The 23,098-nt window shown below is 41.9% G+C and overlaps 1 protein-coding gene across 2 annotated transcripts in view; it reads right to left on the bottom strand.

Annotated features, from left to right (window-relative positions):
- The window catches only part of OSCP1 (organic solute carrier partner 1), a 35,338-nt gene that overhangs the window by 5,700 nt on the left and 6,540 nt on the right, over positions 1 to 23,098 (bottom strand). For both annotated transcript variants that reach the window (XM_077481680.1, XM_077481681.1), the window contains 8 exons: positions 20,023 to 20,177; positions 16,127 to 16,294; positions 15,495 to 15,575; positions 12,332 to 12,435; positions 9,258 to 9,386; positions 5,058 to 5,127; positions 1,034 to 1,173; positions 67 to 130 (listed from right to left, as the gene is read on the bottom strand). In XM_077481680.1, the coding sequence (XP_077337806.1) occupies positions 67 to 130; positions 1,034 to 1,173; positions 5,058 to 5,127; positions 9,258 to 9,386; positions 12,332 to 12,435; positions 15,495 to 15,575; positions 16,127 to 16,294; positions 20,023 to 20,177 (911 nt within the window). The remainder of the gene's footprint in view (positions 1 to 66; positions 131 to 1,033; positions 1,174 to 5,057; positions 5,128 to 9,257; positions 9,387 to 12,331; positions 12,436 to 15,494; positions 15,576 to 16,126; positions 16,295 to 20,022; positions 20,178 to 23,098) is intronic.

The following is a 23,098-nucleotide window of genomic DNA, read 5'->3' as shown; positions in this document are numbered from 1 at the left end:
AATATTCGTTTACATTTACAAAACATGTAATTTGCTATAGTCCCTGTAGCTTAAATCTTCACTTACTTCACTGGCTTCAATGTTGATCACTTTGTAAGAAAGCTCCTCCGGTCTAGTCAGTGCTGCTTGTCTTTTTGCATGTCAAAAAAAAAAAAGATGTAACAGCTCACTAACAATCACATGACCCTATTACATACTTGTTACTGTCAACAAGTTTATATCTTTCTAAAAATTCAGGTTATATACACATGCAATAAAAAAAATTAAAAATAAATCCTAAAATCACTGTGTGTGTGTGTGTGTGTGTGTGTGTGTGTGTGTGTGTGTGTGTGTGTGTGTGTGTGTGTGTGTGTGTGTGTGTGTGTGTGTGTGTGTGTGTGTGTGTGTGTGTGTGTGTGTGTGTGTGTGTGTGTGTGTGTGTGTGTGTGTGTGTGTGTGTGTGCATTTTGTATGCAGCATTACTTCAATCAAGGTCTAGCCATTGTCTACCACTTTGGTGATTTTTATTTATTTTCTCACTTTGTAGGTCACTGCACTTATTTTTTTGTTTTTACTCATGATTGTAGAATGTGGGTCTTTGGGCCTGTCCTGAAGTCTATTGGGTGGGTGTTGGCCATCAGGTTCCTTCCTCCTCTGCCTTGGTGAGTACCTTTTTGGCAGAGCCCCCCAAACATTACTCGTTGGTTGTCTTCGGCTGATCAAGAGAAGCGGTATCTGCTGGACCTTTTGGCTAGGTGGACCTGAGTGTGCCTGCCCTCAGTTGAGAAACTTGCACCCTGGGGGACCAGGAACTTGTCCTCTTTGGAAGCGGACCATTTGACATACCCTAGTGCACTTATTTGTGCGCCTTCACATGCACTTTTTACATTTATTTTGGTGTTATATTTTTGCACACCGCACTGGGGTCTCAAAAAAATAAAAAAATAAAACAAAATAAAAAGCTCACACCACAATATTCATGCCCGTTATGATGTCCTGAAACTGTTTGCTTCTGATATTTCAAGACATTAAGAGGAATAAAACTCCCACTTACTCCTCTTCTTCATCGTTGGTGAAAAGGTTTAAACGGAAGATGTGGTCAGCACTGGAGGGTTTCTTCAGCTCCATACCACCCATTAGCTGTGCCAGGAGGTTTAACTCTTCTTTCGCCAAAGGATTTGGAGCAACATTCTCCTATTAATATATATTTAAAAAAAAAAAAAAAAAAAGACACAGTTAGTCATAATATACAGAAGCCTTACTTTTCTGCTTGTGTCTATGAGAAAGCAATATGGCGAGATATCATTTTATTACCTTTACTGCTGTAGCCTAGACTCAACTAAATAGTGTTTCCAGTGGATAGGTTGCCAGCTCCCATCAAACTAAATCTGGTACAGTGATTTTATCCTTTTGGAAAATTCAGAAGAAAAAACAGATTCTGATAACTGACCCCTGGCTCACACGAATGCGTTGTGGGAAACGCACAAGATTCATTGCATTTGCCCGCATCACACAGCATCCATGTGAGCTGCTGTGGGTGTCAGTGTTATCTTAACGACACATCACAACACCCATGTGATGCGATTCAGATGCGGGGGGAGGGGGGGGGGAAAGGGTCCTGCACCTTTTTGGTGCTGATGCGATGCAATTTCAGCCATACAAAATGTGCAAATCACATGAGGTGTTATCCATGCACCAGTGTGAACCTAGGCTCAGGAAAAACATTTTAAAAAAGCTTTAGCAATGCTCTACAGTTTCCTGGTCTTAAAGTTTAACTAAATCTAAGTTTTTGAAAACTGCAAGCAGACAGCTTTTTAATATCAGAAGAGGCACGCTGTGTCTCTTCTGAAACAACAAACTTAAATGCCTGCTAGCAGTCTTCTATTGAATGCACACACAGCTGTGCACATACAGCTCAGTATGCATTCCCAGCACACTTGACTTAAATGTCATCCCTCGTTGGCTAATCAGAAGGCCAAAAAAAAAAAAAAAACAGGACGTGGGAGAACATGACAGTGGCTGGTGTGGGATGTAACCGTTGCATCACTGTAAAGTTAAGTTGAGCATCCTGTGGGGCTTAGTTCCGCTTTGAACAAAGTTTTAAAGTGGTTGTAAAGGCACAAGGCTTTTTATTTTGATCCATTTTATGCATTAAGATAAAAAGCTTTCTGTGTGCAGCAGCCGCCCCAGCACCTACTAATACCTACTGGAGCCCCATTTCTATGTCCACGAGTGCCTTGACCATCTGTGACTCTACCTCCCGATTGGCTTAGACACAGCTGGCACAATTGGCACCTGCTGCTGTCAAAGTCAGTTAGCCAATCATGAAAGAGGGGGCGGGGCTGAACTGGGACTCCATGTCTGAATGGACACATGAAGCTGCAGCTCGGCTTGGGTGCCCCATAGCAAGCTGCTTGCTGAGGGGGCACTCGACAGGAAAGAGGGGCCAGGAGCACCAAAAGAGGGACACAAGAAGAGGAGGATCTGGGCTGAGCTGCACTGTGCAAAACCACTACACAGGGCAGGCAAGTACAACATGTATTTTTTTTTTCTATAAAAATAACAAAGACTTTACAAATCACTTTAAGCCTAACCATAATGTTCAGCTACAGCACGGTGCAAATTGTGCCAGTTCAACACTCTTTATCCTCAGCTGACAAAAAGCAAAAACATGTTTTTATTATATTATCTTTAATAAAAAAAGAAATTATTTATAATATATCATCATAATAAAATATTTTATAAGGTGTTCCAGCACTGAATAGATGAATTTACCATAAGCATCTATTTTTTGAGGTTCTGATTGTAAAAGCCAGTTCACAAGTATGATGTACAGGCAGGCCTGTACTGGCCATCGGGACTACCGGGAGATTCCCGGTGGGCCGATTGGCTCAGTGGGCCGCTGGGCCGGTTGTTGTCAGTTTTAGCTTAATAATTTTTTTTTTCCACCGCCGGCGGCGGTGGCGGCGGCCGCGAACGCGGCTCCGCCACAGCACCTGGGCCGGCCCGGCGCACAAGTACAACCCCCCGGTTGACGCTGCCACTCACTCCCCTTGTCCCAGCGCCGTGACGTCACGGCCGGAGGGCGGAGGCGGCCCGGGGATATGGGAGGAGTTCAAGCCTAGCTGCCTGGCCTGGGAGTGAAGGGAAAGCGCCGCCGAGGAGGAACGAGGAGCGAGGAACCATACCATTGCTCCACACTCCACAGCTGCAGCCTGCAGGATTGTCTCCAGAGTAGACAGCAGCACAGACTGTGTCAGTGTCCACTGTCCAGGGACAAAGCAATCACATTATCATCAAGTAAGCACTAAATAGTAAAATCAACTGCAGGCTGTTAATATTTTGGTCAGCGTGTTTTAACAGTATACCACAGACAGGCATGTGCTCGTCTCTCCTTACTTCCATTTACAATACTTGACCAAACCTGAACCATCTGTGTGTCTGAATGTAGCCTATATGATGGATTTCAAAGATTACTGTACATATTAGCGTTGCTCTACTAACAGAGAAAACCAGCTAAATAATTATGTGATATCTGTAATATGCAGCATGGCGGGGGGGGGGGGGTAGGAGTAAATGTACTGCCACTGTCCACTGTAACTGATTAACCTCTTCCCGCCCGCCCTATAGCCGAATGACGGCTATAGAGCAGGCGCTTTCGTCCGGGAGGCCGTCCCTGGACGTCCTGGTATTTACTTCCACAATGTGCGCCGCCGCTGGCGCACATCGGGGAAGTTCTGTGTTTGCCGTGTCCCCCAGAGACACAGATCGCTGTAAACGGCCAATCACAGCGGCCGTTTACAGCGCGATCGGCGTGTCCAATGTGAGATGATCTCATATGTAAACATATGAGATCATCTCTCAGTGCCGCTCTCCCTCCTCACACAGACAGCGTGTGAGGAGGGAGAGATGAACGGCTGCAGCGGCCGTAAGTGGGAAAATAAAAAAATTAATTAAAAAAAGTGCCATGCTCCCCCAGTGCCATCCGCCCCAGTGCCATCCACCCCAGTGCCATCCACCCCAGTGCTACCTGCCCCCAGTGCCACCTGTTAGTGCTACCTGCCCCCAGTGCCACCTGTTAGTGCCATCTGTCCCCAGTGACACCTGTTAGTGCCATTTGTCCCCAGTGCCATCTGTCATCAGTGCCACCTGTCATCAGTGCCACCTGTCATCAGTGCCACCTGTCATCAGTGCCACCTGTCATCAGTGCCACATGTCATCAGTGCCACATAGTGCCATCTGTCATCAGTGCCACGTATAAGTGCCATCTGTCATCAGTGCCACGTGTCATCAGTGCTACAGGTGTCTGTAATGTTGGAATGCATCTTTTTCTCTCAATAATAAAAAAAAGCCGTTTATACTTGCATTGGAATGTTTTACTTATTTTTTTTGCGCAATTGCGTATAGTTTATATACTGTTTTTGTGCGTGTTTGCAAAATTAAAGTGGGCCAGTCTGGATAAAGTCCAGGGCCAAATTTTTGTCCCAGTCCAGCCCTGTGTACAGGTTATCAATCCTTAAAATACCATGAGTGTCAGGCTGGCAATATGTACTAGATTTGGGGAGGGGTGTATTGAAAAAAGCAAAAAAACTATTTGTCATATCTGGTGATGAAAATTGCAGATTGTCATTGCACTTTATTATTATATAACCATTTTTACTAGTTAAAGTAGAAAAGAAAAAAAAAAGTTTTGCCTTTTTTTAGATATGGATAGAGTAAGGGAGGGTTATTACACCTATAAAAGTTTATTTTTGCTATCTGTGCCCCATCGGGGATATTTACCTTTACTTCCTGACCCATAGCCAAACAGGAAGTGAGAGGAAATCCCTGCAAATTTAAAAAAAAAAAATCTCTTGGGGACCCCTAGGTCATCAGAATTTGTGTTCCCATTGGAAGATTTACCCTCTATTACTTTTCTGGGGACAACTCAATATGTGGGAAGAAGTTTTGCCCTTGGTTATGCTTTTTTTTAAATAATAATAATAATAATAATAATAATAATAATAATAATAATATTATATATATATATATATATATATATATATATATATAAATTATAGTTTTATGGTTGGCCTTACCTTTGTGTGTGAGGCTGAACTTTTCAATGTCCCGGACATGTGAGTCTCCACAGAACGGCTTACACTGTACCTGTTGACATAGTCCACATTTAAGTACACTCCTTTAATACATATTCCTGCTCTATTGCTTCCATGGCTATTTGAACATTTAATGCAGCTTCTTCAAATGCTTATTCTGCATAGTATAGGCTAAATTGTACTACTAAAATGCATCAAATGCTTTTCAGTGACTACAGAGCTCTCATGTTAGTGGTAACCTTTAAAGAGGAAGTAAACTCTCCCACTCTGATGCTTCTTTTCATTTAGTCCATTATAATAAGCAATTATCAAACTATAGCCACTGTAATCCAGCCCAAATCGCATATTACTTACTGTTTAAAGAAACTTTAAAAAAGTTGTTTCAGGGGTTAGGCAGCGCCATCTTAAGTATTGTCCACAGTGGAGTGTATTTCTGCCCTTACATTGAGAACTTCCTGTACTGTTAAAAAAAGCCTCCTTCTTAATCCAACGTGTCTATGTCAACCCTGCTTCCCTGTTCATAGCTGACTTGTTTTATTTCATAGCATTTACTTGTGCCATTTGTCTAATGTTTGCCTTTGTCAGTCTTATCAGCTTCAACTGATAAGACTGCAGTAATGGCCAGGTTTACACTGCATGTGATGTCACATAGTCACATGATGTGTAGGAGGAAGCTCTGAATGATTCTGCAGCCTCCTGGGATATCAGTGGTGTGCCATAGGAAGTCCTGATAACAGATAGATAAGCACATAGAGAGAGTGTGCCGTAAATCGGGGGAGATCTGGGCATGATCAGTGACATCATTCTAAAGAACAAAAAAGATTACAATACTAAGCAAGTAAGGAGATATCTACAAGCAGTGTTCATTTGGGTTTTTTATGCCGATTTACATGGGACAAAGTTGTGGGGGAGAACTTACAACCAATTTAAGCAGAAGCTGTGGCCAATCTTCCTTTAACAATTTTGCAGATCTTGTTTCAAATTTTACTGGGTATTTAAAAAACGGCAAACTAGTTAACAAATGATGCCCATTAAAGATTAGCTATAGAAGGAACAAACGTTCTTTTGTGAAACCAAGGTAGCTTGTTTTTATCAACTGCCTTGAATGAGAGTTTTGAAAGTTGCAATGAGACATTCTGGTCTACAGTTTTTGAACTCATACTTTACATTGTAAAGCAGCCTAGAGATTATTCAATTTTCTTTCCTTCCAGCATGGGTGGAAGGAAAGAAAACTGCTTGAAATCCCTCCCACAGCGCTATTGTGTTTTGCCAGCAGGGAGCTTGGGGAGCCTTTCCCACTGACAGAATACAAAATCGCATGCAAAAAAAAAACTGACATGCTGGTTGTACTGAAGACGATCAAAGGATTGACTTCAGTACAACCAGCCTGCCCATAGATGGATCAAATTTGGGCTGGTCCCTGCTGAGATTTGATCTATACATGGCAGACTTAAGAATACTGTGCAACGCATAGATAGCTCTCCTATGTGATCAGACAGATTGTTTATTTAACCCTTTCACGACTAAGCCTATTTTTGACATTTGGTGTTTACAAGTTAAAATACGTATTTTTTGCTAGAAAATTACTTAGAACCCCTAAACATTATATAGATTTTTTTAACAGAGACTCTAGAGAATAAAATGGTGATTGTTGCAATATTTTATGTCACACGGTATTTGTGCAGCGGTGTTTTAAACGCAACTTTTTGGTAAAAAGGGACACTTTCATGAATTAAAGAAATAAATAAAAGAAACAGTAAAGTTAGCCCAATTTTTTGTATAATGTGAAAGTTGATGTTACGCTGAGTAAATAGATACCAAAAATGTCACGCTTAATAATTGCACGCACTCGTGGAATGACGACAAACTACGGTACCCAAAAATCTCCATAGGCGATGCTTTCATTTTTTTTACGGTTACCAGGTTAGAGTTACAGAGGAGGTCTAGTGCTAGAATTATTGCTCTCGCTCTGACGATCGCGGCGATACCTCACATGTGTGATTTGAACACCGTTTACATATGCGGGAGCGACTTCCATATGCGTTTTCTTTGCTGCGTGAGCTCGCGGCAACGGGGGCACTTTGAAAAAAAAAAAAAAGTTTTTCTTATTTATTTTAAAATTAATAAATTGTTTAAAAAAAAAAAAATAAAAAAAATTTTGATCATGACGTCGCTTTCGTGTTTACAATTAGGAGACTGGACTGAAGCTGCTTACAGCTTCATTCCAGTCTGTCCCTAGCCGCAAGAAGCAGCGGATCGTTGAACGGGGCTCCCGATGGAATGGGAGTGGCGGGTGGGGGGACGTCCCCTCTCGCTCCTCCGGTATAACATCGGTTGTTATCACTGGAAAGCCGATCGCCGGATAAAAAAACCCCCAAAAAAAAAAAAACAGTACCGGGATGATGCCTGCAGCTGCGGCATCATCCCGGTATAACGCCCGAAAGCCGAGTACGCACATCTGCGTACGCTCAGCGGGAATGGTTTAAAAAGCAGAAATTGGCGACGTTTATCTTTTCTAGCCACAAAAAAAAAAAAAACTATAGCCTCAGCATGGAAATCACAATCCCTCGCCTTACATAAAGTCAAAACCTGTCTTTTGCTGCATACACATGTGTGGAATTTCTGTTGAAAAAACCTTGGGTGGTTTTTCCGACGGAATGCCGCTCAAGCTTGGTTTGCATATATACGGTCACACAAAAGTTTGCTGAACTTTGGACCGTCAAGAACGTGGTGACGTACAACACTACGACGAGCCGAGAAAATTAAGTTCAATGCTTCCGAGCATGCGACAAATTGTTTCCGAGCATGCGTAGGAATTTTGCGCGTAGGAATTGGTACAGACAATCAGAATTTCCGATCTGAACTTTTTCCGACCGAAAAATTGAGAACATGCTCTCAATCTTTTGCTGGCTTGAATTCCACCAGCAAAAGTCCGATGGAGCCTACACACGTTCGCATTTTCGGACCAAAAGCTCTTTTGCTGGCGGAATTTCCGCTCGTGTGTACGGGGCATAAGTGTTCATGACAAATTTCTTAAAATTTGGGCCCCTTGGGTTACTTATGAACTTACTTCTATGGATCCAGTTACACTCACATTGCTTTAGCTACCCTTAAAGCTCAAGTTTATGTCCAAAAAATAAAATCAGCAGCCATGTGCTGTTGGCTTTGCATTCCTTGAAATCTTCCCCCTCCAATGACCCCCTAACCAATCCACCATAATCTTTCAGTGCAGTTGGGGTTAACAGAGATGAGAGAGCTGTGACAGGCACTCATCAAAAAAGTGCCCACCCTTTTCACCCACCTCCTCCATTCATAGAAGTCTTGTTATAGCTTCCAATAATGAGATATGATCTATGAATGGAGGGGTGGACCTTACAATGCCAGTGTTCTATCAGAATACCGCTACCCATCAGAAAATGCAACGGAAGAGACGTTGCAAACAAAATTGCTTATTGCGCATGTGCTTTGTGTTCCAGCATGGCCGCTATGCGTTTCAATAGGTTTCCTAAAGTGACAGAACATGAAGGCAGCAGCTAACATCTTCTTACACCCAAACAAGTCTTCAATTTCACAATTATTTTAGCAGTTAACTCACCTTATATTCTGAAATAGACTATTTGACTATGTCACAGTGAAATAGTCTATTTCAGTATATAATCGGTTTGCCGTTGAGCAGTGCAGGGTGTACCAAGATGCCCGTCGCCACCTTCTGCCCGCTTGCCTGGGTGTAAGAAGATGTGTGCTGCTGGCTTTGTGTTTTTTTAGATTAGGAAACCTATTGGACCGCATAGCAGCCACATTGGAACGCATGGCGCATGCGCAGTAATCATTTTTGGCTCAGAACGTCTGATGGGTAGTGGTATTGACAGAACACAAGGCAATGCATTTAGAAAACACCCTGAAGCTCTACTGTAAACATTACTTGCAGTATATATCATCTAGTAGACAAGCCTCTACTACACAGATTATTCTTTTTTAGATATAATACTGTGCAACCCAGAGTCAACACTACTCTTCAACTAATCAAATCTTTTTGGGTATACAATGAAGTGGTAAGATCTGGACTTCATGTTTTTCACCCACAAGAATAATTATACACACTATATACAATGAAGTGAAACCGAATACAAGATGTATTGTAAAATGAATGCAGGTATATTCCAACCCTGATAAAACACTCACATATTGGTCCCCAGCTTTAGCACTCGGTCACCAAAAAGATCATAGGAACCTTCTCGAAGAGGGCTGACATAATTCCCACCATTCTGGAACTCCACTCTCTTCACCTCTTCCCCTTTGAGGCTGAAAATCCTAAACAAAGGAGAAAATACCTTTATAAAACACATTACAAACAATTTTAACTGCACAACATACCATGGGCTCATCATATTATTCCATACAGCTTTATTGTAAAATATTATATTTATAATTTAAAGAATAATTCCAGAAATTGTATATTTTATATATTTCCACTGTTAAGGGGCAATTTGACAGGTAAGGTATATACATAGTTACATTGGTCCAAGATGAACATTGAACATACCATACCTGTCTAATGCCCCTTAACATTGAAAATTACTAAAGTAGACACCGCTACTCAAGTGATCTTCACTTGCCTCCATGTTCCATATTGAGCAGCTGACCTGATGCATTGTGAACACAGTAGGTTGCCCACTCGACATAGGCGCTATTCGAAGAATGCTTTGCATTGTTTGAATGAATGCAAATGGTTCTTTGACTGGATGAGGTGGAGAGCCTGATGTCATTGCCCTGCCTCTCCACCTCGTCCAGAGAACGCTTTTCATGGATTTAAAAAATGTAAAGCATTCTCTGAATGGCACCTGTGGCGAGCAGTTGACCTCCTGTGTTCAGAATGTGGCCAGCCGCTCAGCGCAGGACGCGGAGGCAAGTGTGAGTAAATGTGTCTACTTCAGCGATTTCCAGCTTCCAGGGGAATGGGTTAGATATGGTATATACAGTCACACTGGAGCAATGCAACTATGTATAAAAATGATACGATACCTGGAATTATTCTTTAACAGTTACAATTAATTTCTAACAAGTTAGTATATTTACTGTACCCATAAAAACAAATGTTTTAATTAATCTCTGAATCTATTTTTAAAAGACTATAGTTTCTTCTTCTACAATACTCCTGTTGACTTTCTATATAGCTACAGCAAAATAGTATACAAGTATAATAAAATGCATAAAACATGGAGGAAAGGAGTGTTACCTATAGCAACTCAAATGTTAGTAAAATAAAAGCTAGCCAGCACTGAACAACATGTTTTCCTTTTGTTAATCTTTTTAATCCAGAAGAACTGTTAAAAATCACAAATATTGTGTTCACGCTTGTCAGCCCTTGCGCATTGCATTAAGGCACACACATTAACATGTGTTGTGTTAATCACTTGCTTACTAAGCACTTCTAGCCCCTTCCTGCCCAGGCCAGTTTTCAGCGGTCTCACACTTTGAATGACAATTGCGTGGTCATGCAACACTGTACCCATATAAAATGTTTATCATTGTTTTCACACAAATAGAGCTTTCTTTTGGTGGTATTCTAAAAAAAAAAAAAAAAAAAAATTAAAAAGTATTTTAAACCACTGGGGTTTTTATTTTTTGCTAAACAAAATAAATAAGGCAGAACATTTTTGAAAAACAAGGTTTTTCTCATATTTTGTTATAACATTTTGCAAACAGGCATTTTTTCTCCTTAACTGATGTGCGCTGATGAGACAGCACTGATGGGCACTGATATGCAGTACTTTTGGGCGCTAAGCGGACTGATGTCCTTCTAATCAAAGCCACTGCTTTTTTTTCCCCTTCACGCTTATAGCGTGAAGAAAAAAAAAAAAAAAAAAAATGGCATCCATTTGTGATCTATGATAAGCCAAGTCTCACGGACTCAGCGATCACAGAGCGCTCTAAAGGGGAACCATGAGAATGGGAGGACTTTACGGATGCCCAGCAATTTAAGCTGGAGCTGTAGCCATCTTTCAGCTATAGCGTGGGCGGTAATTGGTCAAAGCAGCCCATTCAAATAAATGAGCTGCCAACATTCCAGAGTGGGCAAAAAAATGGACATGCATAATTTTTTGCCCCATAACAATGCAGTGTATTACTATGAGTTGTAAGTGCTGCAACACAGGTGTGTTAAAGTGTGTTCCCATTTAAAATTCCTTACAACCAAGCATCCTTTGGCGGTGTGAACCCATCAAGGTCCAATTCCAACTAGCATGCTGTGTTACATTTGTTGATGCAATGCGGTGTAATCCATTCTGAAATTCATCCCAACACACCTTCCCAGTGCACCAGTGTTGCTGTGCTGTTGAAAATGCTTCATGCGTTATGTTTTCTGTCTCATTAGGCAGCCTATTCAGTTGGAAGTGCTTCCTTAATGCAATGCACATTAACATGCATGTGTTTAACGCACCCCATTGGCTCAGGCTGGTGTGAATTGGCCCTAATGTGTATGTAAACCCAATACTAAAGCCATTACATCAGAATTAGCAGCAGCTTTGTCATCTTGTCACATGTCCTCCTTCAGTTGGTCATTGGGCTGCCCACCAGGTCTATCAGATAGGCAACCAAACAATAACTTAAAAAGGAGCGCACACACACACACACACACACACACACACACACACACACACACACACACACACACACCTCGGACAATGCTTTTGCTAATTGTGATGTAGCATTGTCAGCCTGCAACAGGAAGTACAGTTACTAGTGGTATCTCCAAGTAAGCATTTATGACAAATTTGCAAAAAAAAAAAAAAACTATTTGTTAAAGAAAACTGCAAACAGTGAGGCACAATGCCACACATTCTGAAAAACAGATTTAGGCCTCGTTCACACCATGGTAAGTTTTTCTGCAAAGGCACAAAAAAATCTCTATGTGCTCTGTTCACACCACCACTATCACATGCCGGATTTTGCAGGAATGTACAACATGTATGCAGTTTTCTGCATGGGGAAAAAAAAACTGACATTAATGTGAACAGGGCACATAACTAACGCCCATGAAAACTGATGTCTCTGAAAGTGAAATCTGAGGTTTTCCCATCAGTTTTCATGCATGTATGGTGTGAATGGGCCCTTAGAGTTTACATACACTTTAATGAATTCACATATATTCGTACAAAAAAAATAAAAAAATGTTTTCTTTGGAGCTCGTCATTTTTAATGCCACCTTTTAATCATGCATCATAAATAAAGCCAGCGAAATATCACCATTCACCCACCTAATAAGACCTGGTACTTCAGTCCCCCAAGGAACAGGGCCAGATGTTGGCAGCACAAAACGCCCATTTGAGTTTTGGACTTTATCTTTTAAGAAAATGGAAACCTAGGGAACAAACCTTAGCCATTTAGCAAAGACGATATAGAATTTTGTTAGCAAGTATTAATGAAACTGCCAGAAAACCTGGCTTTTTTTAGTCACATGTAAAAGCACAAGGGTCCATGTTGCTCAAGTCAAGTCAGATCCTTACTTTTTGTTTTCCCCTTGGCTTTTTATGGGTTCAAGAAAATGTCAGCTTAAATCTGACTGGTTGCTAAAAGCAACACTGACACCTATCTAAGGTATATCTGAAAACTGTTCTAGGTACCCATGGAAACAATTCTTGTTACTAATCATTCTTTTACTGAAGCTGGAAGAAACTGCCTGCCAATCTGCAGTAGTTATCAAAACTACTACCATACCTACAGTAGGCTACAGGTGTCCTTTAGCAATGAACATCAATTAAATTCATAAATATTCATATAGAAACTGTAATGTAGTCTAAGAATTTGAAATTACATTTTTACAACCCAACTTGGGTTCTTTACTGTAAGAGCGGCAAGGATGTGGAATTCCCTTCCACAGGCGGTGGTCTCAGCGGGGAGCATTGATAGTTTCAAGAAACTATTAGATAAGCACCTGAACCACCACAACGTACAGGGATATACAATGTAATAATGACATATAATCACACACATAGGTTGGACTTGATGGACTTGTGTCTTTTTTCAACCTCACCTACTATGTAACTATATAAATTCTTTGATATTATAAGCCATTTCAAGCCAGAGAAAGGAGGGTGACTTCCTATATGCTCTAACAAGATTACTAGATAGAAATATAACTTTATACAGCACTAGAAAATGTAATTTGTATCAGATAAAATAGCAGTTTTTGAGCTCCAGATTTTCACACAATTGGGCCAGCTTGGCCCAAACAAACTATGTCCCTCACCAATATGTGAGGCCGCTGGATGTGCAGTTTAAACTGTATGTAGCTGCGGCTACATAAAGCATACAGCACTGTGTTCCGGGTGCGAGCCTAGACTTAATATCTTGTACCCGGAACACAGGAGAGTCTACAGCAGCAGCGTTCTGTATTCTATCCAATACTTCTTCTGAGGAAGATTTGTATTCACTGATAGAATACATCGCTCCCTCTGAATTGTAAATTGTGTGAAAAGCTCGAGCTCTTCTTTAAGACTGAACTCTAGCCTTACTTTCCAACTTGCACAGATGTACAGGCTCCTCTTGTGTACTAAAAATGCTTACTCTGATTCGAATGCATACTGTGAGTTTCTCAGGGTATTTAAAAAAATAAGTCCAGCCTGAGCTTGCTGGGCTGAGCTTCTCCTATGGGTCTCAGGAATGCAATTAGTTTTTCACTCCTGTGACCCGTTTTCAGCAGAGAGCGGTCTGAAATCCACTCTACGCTGACGTCACTGGAATCAGTCCAGGCACCATGTCATCCCAACAATGGAAGTCCGCCATGTGCCTGGACTGATGGCTGTCTCAGCCTCTCAGCGAGCCGCTGAGACGGCCGCACCCTGCCCCTCCACAGCTCAGCGCTTCAGTGAGCGTGGAGGAACAGAGCAGAAGAGCTGCTGATTGACAGGAAGCAGCTCTCCACTTGGGGAGGTAAGAGAACCGAGCCATTGGGGGTGTTCGGTGGCTCTGTTCTCAGTGAAGAGGCACCGGGGGACAGATGCAGCTTTGGACTGATGCTGCATCCACCTAAGTAAGTATGTTTATGGGATAAAAAAAAAATCCCATATTTCTCGTTTAAAGTTGCAGCGTCAGATAGGGCCGTCTCATTTCCTGACTGGAGGATGTCATCATCAAAAAAAACTGACAGCTCAAAAAACTGACCTTTTGCTGCCCATCTGCTGCCCCCCCCCCCCAGAACACTGCAGTCAATGGTGATCGGGAGACGGTCGGCAGACCTCTTTTGGCTTCTGTCGGACCAGCTTCAGTACACACGGGCTGAATGTCGGCCGGTTTCTACTGAACCAGCCGATGCCACCAGAAATTTGGCCCTGTGTGTACTTGGCTTAACACTTCTCAAAAGGCAGCCCACTGCTTGCAGCAGGGCTGGGGATTCTTGAGATGAGTAATGGGGCAAGGTTCTGTGACGTTTCCAGGAAGCTATGCATCTTAAAGCGGTAGTAAACCAAGAAAAAAAAAAAAAAACCTGCAAGACAATACCATAACGTGCTAGTATGCATTGAATACTAGCACATTATGAAATACTTACCTTAGAACGAAGCCCTGCAGTGGCACCCAGTCACTGCTGAGGGAGCCGACATGTTCTCTTTATGTTTTTTCCAGGATCGCTGGCTCTGGCACTGCGAAATGGCCAGAGCCGCAATGACCTCACTCCCACTGGAGCCCTCCATTCTGGCAGGATATGCCAGACCTGCAGAGTTCATGCGCCGCTGACGTCAGCGGTTGCATGCAGGGTCAATATCGCCTAAACCGTGCAGGTTTAGGAGATATTTTTTACCTACAGGTAAGCCTTTTTCTAGGCTTACCTGTAGGTAAAAGTCACCAAGTGAGGTTTACTACCGCTTTAATGCATGGAGATAAAAAAAAAAAAAAAACCTTTGTGCAGCAGCCCCCTTCAGCCCCTCTAATACTTACTTGATGTTGCAGGAGTGTCTAAGCTGCCCGCGACTCCCCTTGGCTGAGACAGCAGCGTGGGGCTATTGGCTCCCGCTGATGTCAATCAAAATCAGCCAATCGAGAGAGAGAGAGAGAGAGAGAGAGAGAGAGAGAGAGAGAACCGGGCCAAGTCATGGCTGTGTGTCTGAATGGACGTACAGAGCTATGACTCCTTGAGTGCCCCCATTGCAGGCTGTTTGCTGTGGGGGGCACTCAACAGGAGGGAGGGGACAGGAGAGCCAAAGAGGGATCCGAGAAGAGTAGGATCTGGGCTGCTCTGTGCAAGACCAACTGCAACAGAGGAGATAAGTATAACTTTTTTTTTGTTTTGTTTTTTGTTTTAGAAAAAGAAAGATTTTACAAGTAGAAGCACACAGATCAGGGCTAAGTATAGGAAATATGTCACTTTATATGAATAAAAATCTACAGGAAAAAAAAAAAAAAAAAAAAGGAAAGAAATCTCACCCGAATGTGCATATCCTGGAAGAAGATAAGCAAAGTTTGCCTGATCAGTTGAAACTCACCAGCAGGTAAACAGTTGTACATCTAGGGGAATAATGACACGTAGAAAAACGATAAGCAACGCAAATAAAATCTATTTATATCTTCTTACCAAGATGTTTAAAAAGCATGCATATACAACATAAAAATTTCTAAACAATAAACTGCTGGCCCAGGGCAAAGACGCAAAGACTAAGGAATGTAGTAAGAGAGCAACAATGTGTTCTTACTAACAGGAGATAGGAATACCACTTGTCCAGTATGAGGTGTGTTCAGAAAGCTTTTTGCACGGTCGTGACATATTGATAGCATGGAAGTGAGACTTTGAAGGAAGTGGTCACAACTGACATTTCAAGTCTGCCAAGCATCAGCTCAGCTACAACAGCCTTTGGTTGCCTGTATGGAGCAATGCAAGGACGCCGACATATGTGAATGTGATACAACTTCATAAAATGTCTACATGTCATTACCCACTCTTTCTTAAGGTTTACAAACTCAACACTTTCATACATTAGGGTCCCCATTACCATTTTGCTGACTGGACTTACAAAAAACATTTTCCACGCATTGTCTATATTTATAAATCCCCTTCTTACATCAATCAACTGCCGGAAAGTCTCATCCACTTGGTTCAGAATACTCGGAGAATCCCGGATAAATTCTTTGATAGCGTCCATGTGATTAAAGGTAACTAATAAGATATCCTTGGGGCGAGGACACAACAGAACTTGATACTTGAAGGCCATAGTCATCAAGTCATAGAGCTGCAAGAACATATCAAATCTAAGGTTAGATGCAATAGAAATCTAAAGTTTGAACATTTTTATATAAAAAAAATAAAATAAAAAAAAACACACACACACACACACACACACACACACACACACACACACACACACACACACACACCACAACAACAAATGTAAAGGTAAAGTCAACCATGACAACTGTGGAAGTACAGGCAGTCTACCCTCCAATATGGCTTGAGCATGAATAACAAACTCTTAAAACAATGGGGGTTATTTACAAAAGGCAAGTCCACTTTGCACAAGTGTAAACTACAAGTGCAAAGTGCACTTGAAATTGCACTGAAAGTGCACTTGAAAGTGCAGTCGCTGTAAATCTAAGGGGTAGATCTGAAATGAGGGGAAGCACTGCTGATTTTATTATCCAATCATGTGCAAGCTAAAATGCGTTTTTTTTTAATTTTCCTTGCATGTCCCCCTCGGATCTACAGCAACTGCACTTCCAAATGCACTTTCCGTGCACTTGAAGTGCAAAGTGGATTTGCCTTTAGTAAATAATCCCCACTCCATTCCAATTTAAAAGAGGAAACATCATGGAGGCACATTAAAATTGTTGTGTAGAAATGCTTTGAATACTGTATGTATTCTGACTTATATAAAGAAAGTGAAATTTATCCTTTTTTGTACACTATCTTGTAGTACACATCTCCCCATCACTGCTCTGGTGTTAAGATGTACAGTAGAGATCTACTGCTGGTGAACAAATTACATAGTTTGGACTTATTTTGTATTCAAAGCATAAAAAAAAAAAGAAGAAAAAAAAAAAAAAGAAAGAAAAGTATGCCTTTATACACTAGAAAATTCATAGGAAAGGTACATACTGTAGAATGATATTGCTATCTCTAATCTTGGGAACCTGGGTTAATGCTTTACAGAGAAAAAGCATAGTGGTAATCAGTGGTGTGGCTAGGGGGTGGCTTTTGGGGCTATAGCCCTGAATCTGGGGACCATAGCCCAGAGTCTGTACAAGGGTCCCAGGGGGGGGTAAGTGGGGGCTCTCTGGGGACCCTGATTTCAAGGGAGAGGCACTCTGGGAACCCTAAAGTGGGTCTCTCTCTCTCCCCCTCTCTCTCTCTCTCCACACACACACACACACACACACACACACACGTGTATGCCCACCCAAGCGTATGACTTTTACTACGCTGTTATGGGCTCTAGCCCCAGGTCTTTTTGATTGATTACCACCAGGACTGAGCAACGCCCCTGGTGGTAATCAATCAAAAATCTCTCTGGCATACATACTTGTCAGAGGGAAACTGGTGTGCATGGGTGAGAAGCTGGGCCCAACTTCCCCATACTCTGCATCATGGTCATGATGATGGCCATAAGTCACATGACAAGGGAACATATAATACAGCTGCATCTCAGATCAGTTTGCATACAAATATGTAACCCTTAACCTTTTGGCCCGTTTGGCGACCAAAGCGACAGATTTGGTTTGGCATTATCATGGGGCCCAGCAGAAGCAGTCTGCCTCTCTTCTGTGCTCTACTGCAACTGTAGACACTTAGGCACTTAACTGATGGAAAAACCTTGCAGATTTCAGATCAGTTTCACATCAGTTTATATTCACATTTCAATCAGTTATGTGCCCTGTTCACACCAATGTTGAGGTCATGTCAGTTTTTTTTTCCTTGTGCAGAAAACTGCATACATGTTGCAGATTCCTGCTCAGAAAAAAAAAAAATCTACACGTGATACCAGTGTTGTGGTGTGAACAGGGCACAAAGAGGATAATGTTTTTTTGTCTTTTTTTTAAGCCCTTGCAGAAAAACTGACATCTCTGCAACATGGTGTGAAGACGGCCTTATTTAGCCTTCAGCTTGGTAATTGTTGCAGAACTTAAAAGTACTAAGGAGTGTTTTTTATTTTATTTTTTATTTTTTTGGTATGCACAGATAACGGAAAATTACTATCAAAATACTTACCGTAATTGTCCTTTCCTGAAAGACTCCATGGCAGCCAACGTCTGGGTTTCAGTCTTGCCTCTTCTACCCTATAGGACACTACTACCATAAATCTTTGCTCCCCGCCAGCAGCTGTGTTTGATAACTAGCCTACTCCGGCCATTGGGAGGGAACGCCTGCTGCCATGGAGTCCATCAGGAAAGGAAATTTACGGTAAATATTTGATAGGAATTTTCCGTTTTCCTGACAGACTCCATGGCAGCCAACATGTGGGAAATAACTCGCCATACACACCCGGGTGTGCAAAATGCTGAACAAACACCGTCAACCGACAGTACTTTAACACCAAAATGACCTGAAGACACAGCGGCTGACTCAACACAATAATGAGACATACAGGTATGGATTGAGGACCAGGAAGCCGCCCTGCAGATCACTTCAGGCATGACATGATGTGAGACTGCCCATGAAGTTGAGAGACTTCTAGTTGAGTGCACTGTTATCGCCTCAGGAAGAGCCAAGCCCTTCTCTTTATAGGCCCATTGAATTGCTTGGATAACCCACACAGCAATGGATCTGACGGAGGTCCGGAGCTCGTTGTTTTTCCTGTGGAACTAAAACAAAGATAATCCAACTAACGGAAAAGAGCTGTGGCCTCCAAGTATTGCTTCAAGGAGACTCCTACATCTAGGGGATATATTTCCAAACCTCCAGCTGATCTAAAAGGCGGGAAGTGAGATCTCCTGATTCTCATGAAAGACTGAGATGACCTTAGGGTTTGACCGTAGCATCGGAATTAAAACCACTTTATCCCTAAAACCTGGATTTCAGATACCCTCTTTACTGAGGTGATGGCTATCAAAAAGGCAGTTTTGAGAGTAAGCTATCTGATTGAAAGTGGTCTGTCGAGTTGTGAGAACAACTCAAGGACTAGAGGTTTGGGGAACCTGGGTTTCCTTTGAGGCCTCAGTCTAACCGCTCCTTTGAAAAATTGCTGTCATGATCGTCACCGGACCAAGGCAAAACAAACAAGCCGAACTTTGCTGGGGGATAGGGCCACTCGCTAGTAGCTAGGCTGAACGGCCAATGCACTGCTTTGTCTGTCAGTGACTAGGACTGTAGCATCTTCAGAGCCTCTTCCAAATGCCACCTCCATACCCTGCTAGTAGCTAGGGCTTATTGGAATAATGCGACTCCTCATATCCAGGGTCGCTCGGCCAGTTCTGATCGTAGGAGAAAGAATCTTTGGGTAGGAAGACTATCGGCTAGGTCCTTCAGAGGAGGACAAAGGAAAGAACGCAACCGCTGATGGGGAGCAAAGATTTATGGGAGTAGTGTCCTATAGGGTAGTAGAGGCGGGACTTAGCCCACACGTTGGCTGCCATAGAGTTATTTTCAAAGTAGCCAGTTACGCAAAAGGCAAATTATTCTATAAATGCTGTTAAAAAAAAATAAAAATAAAATAACAGGCAACAGAGTAATAACAGCAAACAAAAAGTCAGTTTTCTTACATGTTCCCCACGGAGTGCATGCAATAAAACCATCAGTTTTTAACGTTAATATTAAAACAACTTAATTTGTTGTTTTTTTAGCATGGTCTAGGTAGATTGAGTGCTTGAGATTTTTGTATTGTACAGGGAAGGAAGAAGCTTGAGTTTTGAAGAAGTCTTCCATGCTGCAAACATATTCCACCATGGATGGGTCATCCGTTGCAATCATGCCTAAACTTTTTTTTTTTAAACAAAGCAATTTGGTGTAAATGGTCAGTAAAAATACCTTGTCCATGCTGGCTTGGTTAAGCCTCATGATAGAAGCATGGGCCAAGCGGTCAAAAACTGTCCTGAGGGCTTTCTTGGAGTACAGCTCTTGTGGTTTAAATAGTTCTTCCATGAACTTCTTGTTAAACATAGTTGTGATAATATCATTCATAACTGTAAGAAAAAAAATGGTGTTCAATAAAATTGTAATTGTCACTCCTAAGCCACATCCGCATAAACCACTGAACTAAAAAGAGGGAAAACCACGAAGTTGGACTTTTCAAGGCAGATTTGACCAACAATAGTTTAATCAATATTGTTGGTCCAATCTGCCTTCAAAGTCTGACTTAGTGGTTTTCCCTCTGTCTATAAATTGTATTCAATCACAAGCAAGCAAAACAGAATCAATCCATCTAATCAGGGATCTAAAGCACTTCATATACAGATTATATAAGGCTGATTAAAGAGCACCTTCTAAGAAAACATGCTGCAATGAAAATAGAAAAGTAGCATTGTTTTCAATAATGAAAGATTTGGGGTGTTTTAGGAGGGTAATGTAAAGTCCTGTCTGCCATTTTAATAAAAGCATGCCTCCCCCAACTGGTTCCAACCCCACCAGCATTAAGGCCCCCTTGTTTAGCATATGGCCATTGGAAAGAGGTAGCGTGGCCGATGAGTTTGTTCAATAACACATTGTATCGAATGGCTCCACAACCTACTCTTGTTGTACTGCTGTGATAAATGTAAAACAGCACGGGGACACAGAAGTTGAACAGTTCTGAACCATGATAAATTGAAATCATACATAGATCTTTAGCACTGGAAGAGCAAATTACCTCCATGAGTACACTCCTTCACAGCAATTGTTTAGTTAAGTAAAAGGTGCACTTTAAGTAATAGCAATGCACTGCGTTTGCATTCGGTCAAAAGCTAATTTTCTACTTACCAACCCTGTCACGTCAAATTTTGGGAAAAAAATTGACAATGATCTGCAACTCACCTATACAAAAACAAAAAACTGTCCAACACCACTTGTGATAAAATGCATTACCCCATTGGTTGCTGGAGAGGCCCGTAAAATCAGGGCAAAGCTAGCAGATTTGCAATGTTACTATAAAATAAATACACGGCAAAGCAGATGCAGTCATTTTTCTAAAAAGGTACCCATACACAGCAAGTCCTGAGCTCACTTCTTCATACCACATTAGGCTATCTAAAAGGAACCAGCCTAGTGATAAGCATACACAGCCTAGAAAAAAAGCCAATATCTCAGTCTGGTTGGCAGACTATGGTCCACTCCTGATTCAAAAAGCAGCAATTTGTGTTTAAGGCACGTTAACTAGCATTTAGTTGCTCTTTAAAAATTATGATTGAAAAATGGTGTGGATTTAAGCCAGGCTTTTTTTTTTTTTTTTACTAGCGATTTAAAAATAGACTTGCTTTAAATCAAATCCACCCTGTAACTCTGTATTCCACATGCTGTTTTTTTATTTTGAACATGTGACGACCAGCAGCAGACTAGAAGCTTCTCCTGCTTATGTTTCCCTGCAGGTCAGCTGAGAAAGAGCTGGTCGATGCTGAAAACCAGGTATATAGGTGCTGAAACCTTCCCACAGCTCGACCCGGTGCTCAGACCTTGAGGCTGCTGACACCTCCAATGTACCAGAATAAGGAATGGGATGGTCGGCCCTCAGGATGACATCCAAAATCATATTCCTTTAATAAATACATGTACAGAGCTGTAAAACAGCCTACGCTTTTCGGACGTTAGTCCTCAGTCATGGCTGATAAAAAAATAAAATAAGTAAATTCTTAAATAGTAAATACAAAAGTCACATGATTAAACAAACACAGGTGAATTAAAAATGCAAAAGCAAAAACCCGGCATGACTCAATGCAATGCAGTGCAATGGAACACATCACAAAAAGTAAAACATAAAAAAAAAAAAAAAAAAAAAAATAAAAAAAAAACTAGGCTCTCTTTTTTATATGCCTGTTTTTTTCATATGTTTTCATTGTGTTCCATTGCACGGAGTCATGGCAGGTTTTCCCTTTTGCATTTTTAAATTCACCTGTGTTGGTTAATAGGATAGGTGGGATCAGAGGCAGAGGGATGGGTGGGATCAGAGGCAGAGGGATGGTGGTAGTGGAGGAATGGGATCAGTGACATTGGCACTGACCACCTCTCAGTGTCAGTTGATTCCCCCTCTTCCATGCTGCTTAGTGCATCTTCCCCCTTCTGATGCCTTCAGTGAAGCCTCTCCTGGTGTCGGATCTCTTGGAGCTCCCCCCCTGCACTGTACTGCCTGTCAGTTTATCAGCTGACTTTCTGCTTCAGTGAAGACGAGGGGGCTTTGTCCACCATGCAAGCTCTGCCTCCGTGTTTCTCCCAGAGAGGCAGTGCAACGCACAGAGCAATGGATGACGTCACCAGACATCAATTCGGTTGACTCACAGCATCGGTGCAGCATTGTGAACGTCTGAATCACGGTGCACCGATGCTGCAATTATATTCAGCACCCCTAACAGAGCTGCAGCTCGGCTCGGGTGCCCCCATAGTGAAATGGCTTGCTGTGGGGGCACTCAACAGGAGAGAGGCGCTAAGAGCAGCAAAGAGGGACCCGAGAAGGGGAGGATCTGGGCAAAACTATTGCACAGAGGAGGGAAGTATAACATGTTTTTTATTTAAAAAACAAAAAACACAAGACTTTACAATAAGCGCCTAGAAACAGTTTTTCTGCTCCTAAAAGCTAAATAGTTGTATCCTATGTGTCCATGCAAAGCTATTTTAGGCCATTAGGGGCCAATTCACATACGTTTACCACATACGATAACAGTCATGCGACTAATTTGCATAAATGATTGCATGCTGTAAATGAAGTACAATTCACTAAAACAAAGAAATGTGTCAGTAAATATTGTTTAAAAACCGTAAGCTCTTAAGTCCGATTCACAAACAGACCAGAGAGTAAAACAAAATATTTATCATCAGGGTTTTGCAGGCAGTATCACATGCGGTATTTGACCCTTATCCGAGCATGCAGCCCAGCAGGTCAGGAAGGGGGCGGGGGGCGAGCAAGCGCACCCCCCTCCTG

This window comes from Lithobates pipiens, unplaced genomic scaffold (genome assembly GCF_037356315.1).
Source record: "Lithobates pipiens isolate NorthernLeopardFrog02 unplaced genomic scaffold, aLitPip1_a1.2 Scaffold_16, whole genome shotgun sequence".
Lineage (NCBI taxonomy): Eukaryota > Metazoa > Chordata > Amphibia > Anura > Ranidae > Lithobates > Lithobates pipiens.
This window is presented reverse-complemented; position numbering and strand designations above follow the sequence as displayed.